Source organism: Vitis riparia, chromosome 2, assembly GCF_004353265.1.
Source record: "Vitis riparia cultivar Riparia Gloire de Montpellier isolate 1030 chromosome 2, EGFV_Vit.rip_1.0, whole genome shotgun sequence".
NCBI lineage: Eukaryota > Viridiplantae > Streptophyta > Magnoliopsida > Vitales > Vitaceae > Vitis > Vitis riparia.
Genome location: NC_048432.1, coordinates 12,116,533 through 12,129,868, shown reverse-complemented (window position 1 = coordinate 12,129,868; position 13,336 = coordinate 12,116,533). Strand labels below are relative to the sequence as shown.

Here is a 13,336-nt window from a genome sequence, read left to right as displayed (position 1 = left end):
ACTACTTAATAATTTTTGGATAACTACACGTGTTTTATAAAAATCATTTTTTTTACTATCAAAACATTTTTTTCACCTTATATCCAAACATTAAGCAATTTTATTTAAAAACATTAATAATAAAAACACTTGATAAAAGTGTTTTAACTAAAATCACTCTTAAATATATTTTTAATAAGATTAATTATGTTTATAAAATTTAAATAAAATTATTTTAAATATTATTTATTCGAGATATTAAAAAAAATTATTACCTCAAATTTAAAAATTTTAAAAATATATTTTATAAAAAAAAGTTGCTTTTATGTAGAAAGTTCAATTATTTTTAAATTTAAAATAAAAAATAAAATTTCCTTATTAAGTTATTAAATTGATTTATCAAATAGCTTGGCTTATTTTATCAAACTTATTTAATAAAACATCCTTAAATTTTAGAAACTTTAAAAACAAAAATATTTTATTCTATTTGGAAGTTTCTGGTTTTGAAAACAAAAACAGGTAGATTGATCTTGCTAAGTAATCCAGGAATTAATAAATTATATTTGGCAGAGCGGCACGTGCAATAAACACGTGACAACGAGTCAGGACTGGGAAGGGTAGCTGTGGCCCGTGGGCTCATCTTGTTCCTTAAGCTGTATCCAGAAAGACCAGCTTCGGTCCGATGAGATCGACGGAATCTGGATCTTAGATCCTCAAAACGCTGCGTTTCAATCCATCTTTTACCGGTACGCCTCCAACTTAATTAACCCTTCTTCTTCTTCTTCTTCTTTTATTTTTATTTTTAAAAATATTTTTTCTATCGTGTTTTGGTTTCAATTTATGCTCTGTCTGGTTGCCGAGAAAATGGTTGCAGATACAAAAGTGAATTTGGAAATTTTGAGTCCGACATTTTGGGTTTTTTTTTTTCTCCAATTATTTCAAATCGTGCAAACTGAGGCAACTGCTAACTTCAGATTTGAAAATTCTTATTATTTTCTTTTTGTTTATTTTCGTTGGTTTTATTGGGAATCGAGCGGAGGGATAGGTTGAAGAGCATGTTCAATGTTCAATGATTTTTGTGCTTTCTCCTTCGGATCTGCTTATGTTAGGGCTTGCGAAGTTTTTTTCTTTTCGTGAACTTCATGCGTTTTAGTGTTGTCTGCATTGAAAGATTTCAAGTGCTGGAATGGAGACAATCGAGGAAGTTCTAGGATTCTTGGTTTGAGATTTTGGACTTAAAATTAGGGAATTTAAGCCCGGATTCTCTGGTCTTGTTGGAAAAACAAAAAATGATGCAGAAGGGAAAATTGATCTCAATACTGTCGATTCTGATTTAAAGACTTCGTTTAGGGGACATGCATGACTCCCGACTTACCCTGGAAGTACCAGAACTCTTGAAAAATTCCCCAAGGTTCTGGAAAGTTTCCCTTTATCAAGGAGTGCAAAAATCCAAAACTTATGACTTTTTCACAAAGATATCAAATTGTTTGAATAATCAATGTATGTTCTATGAAATTCCCAAATTATGCCAGATAATTCTAGCTTGACAGCTTCTATCATTCTTTCTTTGAATTTCTTTCTCAATTTGATGTTATCATAATTGTTCCCAATAAATCATTTTTTATTGGTAATTATCACCCCATAAATCATGTTTGAATAATTAATGTATATTTTATGGATTCCACTACCCAGAATAAAATTAATAAGAAATCAAATAGCGTTATTTATTATCATGCATTTCAAAACTTAGAATAATAATAAGCATCACGAGCTCAATTCCATAAATAATGTATTTCAAGGTTCTCCCATACACATACACTACCTGCAGTAGTGTCTTCCACTCTTCCTAGAGGACACTTCAGGGGTTTTCACCAATGGGCCTACTAGCTCCTTTTTGGGATTCGTACTATAGGAGCAAATCACCCCCGTTTATATCTGCCCACTGCACCTAGAATCTGTCTCTATTTCATAATATTCAAGATTGAAATTCTTTTCTAGAAAATCAATGAAGATATTTCATGAATGTTTAAATGTTCTATGTTTATGTCAACCTGTAAGGCACTCCATGCCCTTTCTCTGGGCTGCAACTGGCTTTGTGAAGGATTAGATCCTAACTAATGCACAAGCAGAGTTCATATTGTTGGTGCAAAAATAATTTAAAATTTGATAATGAACTATTGTTCTACAATTTCTTCAAAGCACAGTGGTGTGAGTCTTTTAACATGTCACCCTATTCAATTGCTACATTTACCTGTTTCCTTTGCCCTGGTGCCAAAGATCTACTTTTTTTTACTTATCCCCACCTTATCATGATTTCAGTTATTACCCCATATGAGGTGAGGGGCAAGTCAGATTATGGCAGACTTACCTGGACATGTGCTTGCCTGCTTGCATAGTGGGAAGCTTGCTTTCTTGGCAATTTTGGTCTCTGGAGGGATTGTATTGCAAATTTTGGTTAGTAGTATTCTTTCTTGTTGGCCATCTTTGGATTATTCATATTTAATAATCATGTAACAAATCACATATGCCGATTTCATTATTATTTTCTTATTCATCATGTAATGTGGCAGGCGTGTGCTCTGTTCAACAATTGGTGGCCTATGCTGACAGGTAATCAAAGGTTTTTTGTTCTTAAAACATTATTATTGATCTTTTTGGTTGAGGTAAATTTCTCTGTAGTTCCAAACTTTTAAATTCTGATTGCTTTATGTAAACTTGCAAAATACTGCCATGTACAGCTACTTCATTTGGTGTTCTGCAATTAAAAATTAGATGACAATAAACAAATACAGTAGTTCAATGCTAGTGCTTTCAGTCTTGTCCGAGGTTACTAGATTCTTTCAAGAAAGAACATCCCGAGAGGGATAGTATCCAATGCCTCTACTCCTTTTGGTGGTATCAATTTTGATATATTCAAAATATGAGTCCTATTAAGAAAATAAAGAATTCACAAAATTTCTCTTAAAAAACAAAAAGTAATTTATATCACAAGGCTTGTGATATTCCATATTACCTGGATGCTTCAAAATCCAATTCTTATTTGTCTAGAAATGGCTAGGTATTGATGCATATATCAGCTGATGATGGATACTTCTGCTGTTCCACATGCTTGAGTTGTTGGGGGATTCATTCTGAAGTTAATTTTTTCACCATCGGGTTTCATACTTATTATAGGCACAACTTGTTTCGTCACATTCATTTACAATTCTATTGCTTGATAAGTACCATGTTGAAGTGCATGTACTTGGTAGGCTGGCATTTCTTGGCTGAGTTTGTAAGTCCTAAGGAGTTGCAGAAACCCCTGGAGTGCATGTACTTTTAAACATTTCCTCTTGTGAATGATAAAACAGAATACATAACCCTCATAACATATAAAGATACATATGTCAACTGACACAAAATATCAAAGTTAGCCTATAAAATATTCTTTTAAAGGAGAATATAAATGATATTTAGTATTGTTTGAAATAAAAATTTTAGAAACTGCATCTAAAAAGTTTTCATTCCTCACTTGGGATTCTAACCATGGGATTGGGTGAGGAGTGGAGCAGGAGTTGATTTTTTTTCTATCTTTCCTTGCAGTTGCTGGTGCCACCTTATACATTTGGTATTTTCATGGATAACCTAGGTTTTGTTTTCTTTTTTGGAAGTCTTAGAGGATCTTGCTTCAGAGTTGCATATTGTTATTTTCCTTTTTTTAAGAAAAACATCCTAAGTTTTTTGTTGGTTAAGGTTGGGGTTGGGGAAGAGGCGACATCTGTTTTGTTGGTGTGGATACATTACTTTTATGTGTTGTGTAATAGGTATGCATTTGCATGCAAATGTTCCTCATGTCTAAAGATTGCCATTTATGTCCAACAGAAATAAGTAATGCTATCATATTTCTACTGCTGCCTGGACATGTAGAAATTTTTGTGCCTGTGGGCTGTAATAATTTATTTGTTTCTGTCATTTTGTTTTTTTTTTTAAAATTAAATGGGTCCAAGGCAAAAGAAAGTTTCTTTGGCAATTAAGATCCATTGAGAAAAGCTTAGTTAATAATAAAAAGAAAGGGTTGTTATTTATTTAAACATTACGTAGTTTATGAGCCTAATGTTGTTTGATGATCATCTTGCTGCAGTAATAATGTATGTTCTTCTTCCCATGCCTTTGCTGTTCTTTGCTGGGTCTGACACTTCTTCTCTCTTTTCTGAATCTGGGAATAGGTTAGCCATTTTCTACTTAAAATTAAATTTACAATCAATGGTTTACCTTTCTCTTAATTTAAAAACTTGAATTTGCTCTTTTTAATTTTGTTGTTGCATTTGAACCTCTGTGTATACCAGCTGGGTGGATGCAACCAAATTCTTGACAGGAGCATCAGCTGTTGGGAGCATTGCTATACCGGCTATTCTAAAGCATGCTGGTGTAATTGGCTGGGGCGCCCTGGCATTGGAGCTCTCATCCTTCTTTGTAATTGTAGTGGCCATAATGTGTTACATCCAGATGAATTCCGACAATGAATACCGAATGCTCTGATATGCATATGGCTTGCCCTAGGGAGGGCTTCACCCCGCTTGTAAAGTGATGTGGATGTCCATTCCATTGTGTTGAGGCTTTTTATTCCATTGTTTGTTTTTTCTTAGAGCGTGAGCATCATCTTCCATATTTTGGTTTAACATATAAAGGAAACATTGTTGTGTCGATTGAACAAGACCCTTTGTTCGTGTTATAAATTTTATCAATTTTTTGGTTTTGCTTGACAGAAAGCTATGTCTTATGTTGTTCTAATTTGATGACCATTCCAATAAATATTGATATAAGGAAAGACATACTGATAGGATTTTAGTTATATTAAGGTAATTACTTGGGTGAAAACTCCGGATTGATTTAATATATATATATATATTTGATTAAAATCATTTTTGTTACAACTTATGGTTGAGAAGATGAGTAATGTTAGAACTCGTTAGTTGAGAAGGCGAGTTCATGTAAGCTTTAATGATAAGAAAGTGACTGTGACTTACATATGAACTTAATAGTCAGAGAAGCCTAATACATGGCGAGTGATAGACATATGAGAAACATCCCACAAATGACAGGGGAAATCAAATTATGGATGATAATAGGGTGGGTTTTTTTGGGTACCCACGGATTAGGGATAGATTTCAGAATTTTTTTAAAATCTAGGACGGATTTAAGTATTGTCTTATCCTATCTCGCATTGATTATATATAAAATTATTTTTTTAAATTAAATTAATTTAAATTTTATTTTATTATTTTTAATATATAGATAATAAAAATATAATAATTTAATTATTTATAATTTTTTTAATGTAATTAAAAAATTTTAAAGTAATTTAAATAAAAAATAAATTAAATGAGTAGGACAGAACGGGGATGAGAATTTCCTATTCCCACCTCTCCTCACCCTATTTAATTTTTTAAATGGAATGGGGATGAAAATTATTTTAAATAAAAGGGGCGATTGGGGTGGAGCACCTATCCCGGATCTTCGTTGCCATCCCTAATTCGAACTACAATTCAACACTGAGATGGCAATCTCGTAATTTATCCAAGTTCTAGGCCCATTTACTACCCAGCCAAAAAACAATCAAATCCAAAAACCCTACACCATTCCAAATTCGAATACTCGTCACCATCATCATCAGCCATGGGGCTTCTATCTTGGTGGAAACCCTCCCAAAAACCCACCTCCGAAACCAAAAAACCCGATCCGAAACCCGGTTCTCCTCCCGAAATTCCCGGCATGAACGGCGCCGTTGAGGTTCCGAGGCCACAGGCTACGCCAGATGTGACGGTTTTCGAATTCGGGTCGGTCGCAGCCTCGTCCGACAAGGTGACGCTCGCCGGGTACTGCCCGGTTTCCGACGATCTGGAGCCGTGCCGGTGGGAGATTTTACCGGCGAGTGGCTCTGACGCGCCGCAGTTTCGGGTAGTGTTCTGAAGAAAAAAGGAAACGGATTGTAAGGAACTACCGAACTAGAAAACACTCTTTTGGAGTTTGATTATGTGAAATCTGAAAAGGGTTTTGTTTAATCCCTTAAACTTACAAAAAGGAAAAAGAAAAAAGACTCTAATTCTGTTCGAAACTTAGCATTGTTTAATGAATTTTTTTCTTTATTCTATATTTGTTCTTATTGGTTAATTTGAAGTTCGATTTTGTAAAATTTGGATTAAGATTAGGATTGCCTCGGGTAACCATTTGTTGGAAAATCATAGAAGAACTATGATGAAGAATTGGAAGTAGGCCATTTTATTAGTTAATTTATGTGAAAGACTAGATGAATCTTTAGAGTTTGGGCTATAATTTGGTGAATAATCAGAATAATTAAATTGAATGAGAAGTAGGCCATTTTATTTGTTAATTTGTCTGAAATACTAGATGAATCGGCAGAATTTGGGTTATAATTTGGTGAATAAGCAGAATAATTAAATTGAACAAAGTGGATTCTCCGCATTTGATAAATTTCAAGTGTGGTTCACAGGATTGAGCTTTAGTATGTGCCTAGAATGTGGTTTAAAACCGGCATTAGTGGCTTCATATAGTTTTCTATTTTTTCTTCTTATTTATCTCTTGTCAATCAAAATCGACATTAGTGGGCTCTGGGTATGGGTCTTGTTTTAGAGCTTGGGTTAAACCTTTTACAAAATAAATGTTTAGTTGTCTTTTATTTGACCCTTTAAAAAGGAAAAAATAAATATATAAAAGATAGTGAGAAAGAATATTGAGAAAGAAGAAATCAAGGACTTTGTTGGGTCATAGAGTAGATAAGCTCATTTGTAACCATTATTTTAGTATCATTAAACATAGGAAAAAGATCACTCTGATTGATGGATGAAGAAGAAGAATAGGTGGACATCAACATTAATGGGTATGATGATAAAGACAATGATGATGACTCATGGAAGGATCCTATTGGTGATAATAGTGGTCATGTTAAATAGGTGATAATGATCATCATGTTAAAGACTGTATTTATTATTATTATTATTATTATTATTATTATTATTATTATTATTATTATGGGTATGAGAAGATTCTTGGAGATCATCTAGGAGCTTGAGCTGAGGGATCTTCCTTTGATTGGTGTCCCTTTTCATTGTGTGATGGCTTGAATAATCATTATCGATTGAGATTAGACCATTTTTATGTCCAAGGGGTGGGAAAATAATTTCATTGGGGTGCTACAATGTACCTTATCGAGACCTGTGTTAGATCATTCACCTATTCTACTAGATGGGGTTCGGATAATGAGAGGCTCTACTCCTTTTAGGTTTGGAAATATGTGGCTTATAATAATTTCTGGTCAAGATTAGATCATTTTCTGGTGTCCAAGGAGTGGGAAAGTTATTTCAGTGTGGTGGTGCATTGTACCTTACCAAGACCTTTGTTGGATCATTCACCTTTTTTGTTGGATGAATATACCTTTTAGGTTTGGAAATATTTGGCTTAAGGAGGAGGGATTCAAAGATTTCCTTAAGAGGTGGTCGTTATGGTATAATTTAAGAGGATCTTATAGTTTCATATTGGCTGTGAAATTGAAAGCATTAAAATCAAACTTGAAGAGTTGGAATAAAAAGGTGTTTGGCAATGTTGTAGTTAGAAAGGATATGACCTTTAACCAAGTGGGCTTTTAGTATTCCAAGGAGAGGATAGGTGCTTTGACCCAAGATGAGGTGGAAGCTAGGAGGTAAGCAAAGGAGGGGAATAAAAAATGGGTCCTTTTGGAAGAAGCTTCATAAAGGCAAAAATCAGGGGAGATTTAGCTAAATGAGGGTGATAGAAATACTAAATTCTTTCCCAAAATTGCTAATGCATACAAAAGAAAGAACTTTTTGGCCAAGATTAAAGTGGGGTTTGATTAACTAAGGAGAATGAGATAAATGAATGGGTGGCCTGAACTTTCCTCAACCTTTTATCTGATGTGAAGGAGTGGAGACCTAGCATCAATGGAATGTCGTTTGGCGTTTTAGATAAGTAGGAAGTAGTAAAATTGGAGGAGTTGTTCTTAGAGGAAGAGGTGTTTAGAGTCGTATCAAACTTGAATTGGGATAAAGCTCCAAGACCAAATGAGTTTTGTTTAACCTTCTAGTAGATATGATTTGGATTATGTGAAGGAAGAGGTGATGAAATTTTGATGAACAGGGTAAGTTTGAAAAAAGCCTCAATGCCACTTTTTTTGTGTTAATTCCAAAGAAAGGGAGGGGGCAAAAGATCCTAAAGATATTTTTGATAGGTAGATTTTATCCCCATTGGGTGAGTTGGATTTTTAACCTTCTAGTTAAAGTGTTGACCAGTAGATAAAAGAAAGCAGTGGGTAAAGTGGTATCTAAGTTCCATAATGCATTTTTGGAGGGAAGACAAATTGTAACTATAGTGCTTATAGCTAATGAGGCCGCCATCAACTATGTTGAAAAACGATGCTTATGGAGTTTTGTGTAAGCTTAACATTGATAAGGTATATGATCATGTTAATTGAAACTTTTTGGTTTTTGTCCTAAAAATGATGGACTTTGGTCAGAAATGAATTAGATTAATTAAATGGTGCATATCTACAACAAAGTTCTTTGTTCTTGTCGATGACACCCCATTTGGATTTTTTTTCAAAGCTTTAAGGGCTTAAGACAAGGGGATCCTCTTTCTCCTTACTTATTTGTGTTCATAGTGGAGGCTCTCAATTGTCTTCCTGAGGGCTTGTTGGCGGGGATTCCTGTCAGCGTGGATTCCTGTTGGAGTTTAGGGTGAGGAGTAGAGGAGGCAAGGAGTAGGAGTTTTCCATTTGTTGTTTTCTTGATGATGCTATCGTTTATTATGAGGTTTCTCAAGATTAGATGACTCATTTAAATTGATTGTTCATGTGGTTTGAAGCCATCTTAGAACTGAAAGTAAACTTAGGGAAGAGTGAGTTGATTTTGATTGGAAGGGTAGATAACATGGAGGAGTTGACCTTGGAGATAGGTTGCAAGGTGGTGGAAGAGTGGTTCTATAAAAAGACTGGTGATGTGGAGAAGATAATATATCTCCGAAGGAGGAGAGGCTCACTTTCATTTGAAACACATTATCTAGCTTACCTATTTATTTTATGTCATCGTTTAGCATCCCAAGAATAGTTAGATTGAGATTGGAAAAGATTCAAAGAGATTTCTTATGGAGAGGTTGGGCTTTAGAGGGAAAACTAAATTTAGAAAAGTGAGCGATTGTCTATATATGAGGAAAGGGGGCTTGGGTGTTAGTTGTCTATCTCCCGCTTAACAAGGCCCTTCTTTTTAAGTGGAGTTGGGGATATGCATTTGAAAGGAAAGCTCGTTGGGAGCAGTTCATAGATGGAAAATATGGGGAAGAAGAAGGGGGGTGGCATTCTTTTGAGGTGAGAGATGGGTATAAAGTTAGGTTATGGTAAACTATTAGAAAAGGTTGAGATTTTTTTTAATAGTAGAGTCATTTTTTCTGTGAGAAATGAGAGGAGAGCGAAGTTTTGAAAAAGTAAGTAGCATGGAGATGAGCTTTTGTGTGTATCCTTTCCATCTTTGTATATATTAACTATATTGAAAGAGGCATGGGCAGTGGATTTATGGAACTAGTCAAGTGAAGGGGGTTATTAGGTTCCTTGCTTCTTTAAGCATTCAAATGAATGGGAGTTAGACAATATGGAGAGTTTCTTTTATAGACTACAAGGAAAGGTGGTGAATATAGGAGAGGATTTGGATGGAATCAAAGACTGAAACTTTTTTTGTCGAAACTTTATACTCTGTCTTGGAGTCAGAGAGATCAATTCCTTTCCTAATGAGAGTAATTTGAAATTCTTAAGTTCCATCCAAAAAGTGAGGTTTTTTTTTTCTTGGGAGATGAGTTGGGAAAAGGTATTAACCTTGGATCAGCTTCAAAGGAGAGACTGGTCGTTGGCAAACAGATGCTTTCTTTGTAAGAAAAAGAAAGAATTTATTGATCACATCCTCTTTCATTGTGTCAAGACAAGGATTTTGTGACAATTTTTGTTTTCTTTGTTTGGCGTATCTTAGGTGATATCTTCCATGGTTAGGGAGATTCTCTTGGGATGATATGACTCTTTTGCGGGGAAAAACAAAAGGTGTGGCCAGAAACTCCTTTGCACACTTTTTTGACAATATGGTAGGAAACGAATGAAGATTGTTTGAAATTTAGGAGCATTCTAATCAAAGACTAAAAACGCTTTTCTTAGTAATCTTTTTTTTTGTGGGCTAAATTGTACATAAATAAAGAAGGTCCAATGCCTTTAATTAATTTTTTTGATTGGTTGGATTCTCACCAAAGAAGTGATTAGTTTTTTTTTTTTTTTGATAGGTAAGAAGTGATTAGTTTTTTGTAGTTTCCTCTTGTTTGGTTATGGTAGTTTTCTTTGTTTGACGTAGCTTAGGTGATTTCATCCATGGTTGGAGATTCTGTTAGGATGACATGCTCATATTGCTCTTTTGTGGGGAAAAACGAAAGGTCTGGCAAGCCCTTTGCGTACTTTTTTGACAATATGATAGGAAAGGAATTGAACACCGTTTGAAAACTCGCAGCATTATAATGAAAGATTGAAAAACACTTTTCTTAGTAATCTTTTATTGTGAGCTAAGTTTTGCATAGAAGGTCCAATGTATTTAATTGATTTTGTTGATTGGTTGGATTCTTACTAACAAAGAGAGTAGTCATTTTATAATTTCCTCTTGTTTGGTTATAACTTTTGATGATTGTTCTATTCGTCTTGTGTACTTTGATGCATTCTTTGACATTTTTATATATTCTACTTAATTAATTAATTTATTGATAAGTAAGAGAATGTATTAATAGGTGCTAAAAGCGCACAAGAGTACGCAGGATATATTATACTCAATTTATTTCACTATTGAAAAAATTATTATTACTATGGTTGTTTAAATTAAGGCTTTTGTCTTGCCTCGTCTCATTTGGGCAAAATGCTTCAATACCACCTTTATTTTTATTGTCTCCTTTGGGGTAAATTGAGGCTTATGCCTTGCCTCATTTGGGAAATTTGCCTAAACCTCACAACTTCAGTTTCAGTTGTGTACCATAGGAGCCAGTCTTGTGTTTAACCTTACACATGGACTGGCAAAATTGACAGCGGAATCAAGTAATATTAAGTTGATTCCCTACAGACACTCAGGCATGAACCAATTGGCTGCTGCACCATCCATATGATGGTCGACATAACGTTTTCCAAGGAATTTAAGGGTCCTAATACATAAGTTACAAGAATAAGTTAATTCCCTTCAAATATCAAGGCATCAAACAATAGGCCATTTTCTTGTTATTGATTGTTGACCTTTCTAAGGAATTCAAGAATCTTGATACCACAGTATGGTAAAAGACTTGGGAATCTTTCCATGTAGGAAGATGAGTCTCATTCCTCATATTGTTTGGTAAGTTTACATAATGCCCACAAGTATATGCAGGAAAAATTTTCAGTTATCGTGAGTATTAATAAATTATGAATGTGTTTCAGGACAACATATTACGCTTATGGTAGAACAAGTTTGATTTGCCGACTGTTGTATTGTGTGTGCATGTGCGCTGGAGGGATAACTTTGTTATCAAATTCAAACGCCAGTCTATCTTTATGTTCAGCACACTTGGAATTTCAAATTAAGGAAATGTATGCTAGCCTTAAAGCTTCATATTTGGGGTATTATTGAGATGCATGTTGTCGACAAGAGTTCCAAAGAAATTGCATGTGGGTGGTGGGTAATGTTACAATGCTTCCTGGTCACAGTTTGGGGTTTGCATTGTTGAAGATGAATGGCAACTTTATGTTGTTTTTTCCTCTATCTGTTTGGTAAAATGATCTGTTGTGACAAGGAGAAATGCTTTTGGTAAGAGCCCATGGTAATGGTCCAACTACATTAATTTTTAATTGGGCAAGTGAAGCTCCCTTTGTCCACCCTTTCAAAAACTTCATCTTCTTCAAATATTTTCATCCTAATTTCTAAAATACCAAATTTCACTTTGAATTATTATCCATTTTAACTTAAGGTTTTTTTTTTTTTAAAAAAAAAATAAAATCTTGAAATGGCTTAATTTTTTATATTTATATGCTTTTTTTTTTCTTTTTTTTTTTAATTTAGTTGATAAATTATATATTCAAACAATTTGCCTTTTATTTTATTTTGTTTTGTTTTGATTTTCATTACCCTTTTAATTGGTTTGAGATTGTTTTAAAAAAAAGTTTCTTGATTCTTAAAAACAAAGATAGAGCATTATGTTTAATAACAAAAAAACAAAAAATAGTTTTCTATTCTTAAAAATAGAAAATACAATTAAAACATATTTTAATTATTCTCAACTTATTTTTTTTATATTTGTTTTAAAAATAATGGGACATATATAAAGAATAATTGAGAATGAAACATTACATATAAAATTTATTTTTAAAAAATATTTTGAAGTATAAAAAATAAGTGAAGAACATTTCACGCCATCAAACAAACTTTTGTTTTAGAAAATATTAAAAAAACATATGTTTGAAAACTATTTTGAAAAACTATTTTTTGAAGATCAAATTTGGAAAATGTTTCCAAATGAATCCTTAGTTTTTGGTTATTTGATATAAATTTATATGGATGGTTGAATTTTCTTATTTTCTTGGAAAACCACTCAAAACTTGTTATTTCCTTTACATTTTTAATCTTATTACAGAAAAAAAAAAAAAAAATCATTGTTTATGGTTGTAGAAATGTATAATTAAACAAAAAAAAAAAACATTTTTAAGTGCTATTGCATCAAAACTAATTTCAATAAAAACAATTTTGTTAAAAAACAATTTTTAACAAAAAGGAAATATGAAAATTACAATGAAGGAAAAATAAATATAAATTTTAATGGTTTATAGCTTTTTAAACATGAAGAATAAATGGTTTTAAAAACATATAAATTAAAAATAATTTTATTATTTACTTTTTTCATTTAAATTAAACAATAAAATTTTAGATTATTTATTATTTTCAAGAAGAATTTTCATAGGTTTGTGTTTTTAGTTTTAATTGGAAATTAAAATTAAAATTTTTAAAGATAATATCAATATTATACAAATTAAAATAGAGTTTTTAATCATAGATAAATATATAAAAATATTTTATTAATTTTAAATTTATTTTTCTTTTATTTTTTCTTTCTATTTCCTTTCCCTCATTTAAATAGTCCGGAGACAAACATAAACCCAATAGTTTGAGATTGAAAACTATATAGGTTAGATTAAATTCATTATTTCTTTTAAAATTATGAAAATGATAAAATAAGGGCGTTTTAATAATTATTTTAAAATACCACTTAAATAGGATTTTTTTTTTTTTAAATGGTCATAATACTAATTTTT

General features: G+C 32.6%; 2 protein-coding genes across 2 annotated transcripts; both read left to right on the top strand.

Moving 5' to 3' along the window:
- Positions 1–604: 604 nt before the first annotated feature.
- LOC117927938 (vacuolar protein sorting-associated protein 55 homolog) lies at positions 605–4,727 on the top strand. The gene is made up of 5 exons (XM_034847672.1): positions 605–725; positions 2,299–2,433; positions 2,550–2,589; positions 4,100–4,184; positions 4,305–4,727. The coding sequence occupies exons 2-5, from the start codon at positions 2,335–2,337 to the stop codon at positions 4,495–4,497; spliced, it is 417 nt and encodes a 138-aa protein (XP_034703563.1). The 5' UTR covers positions 605–725; positions 2,299–2,334; the 3' UTR covers positions 4,498–4,727.
- Positions 4,728–5,590: 863 nt separating this feature from the next.
- LOC117928313 lies at positions 5,591–6,109 on the top strand. The gene has a single exon (XM_034848219.1). It carries the CDS (start codon positions 5,635–5,637, stop codon positions 5,926–5,928), a length of 294 nt encoding a protein of 97 aa, XP_034704110.1. The 5' UTR covers positions 5,591–5,634; the 3' UTR covers positions 5,929–6,109.
- Positions 6,110–13,336: the final 7,227 nt, after the last annotated feature.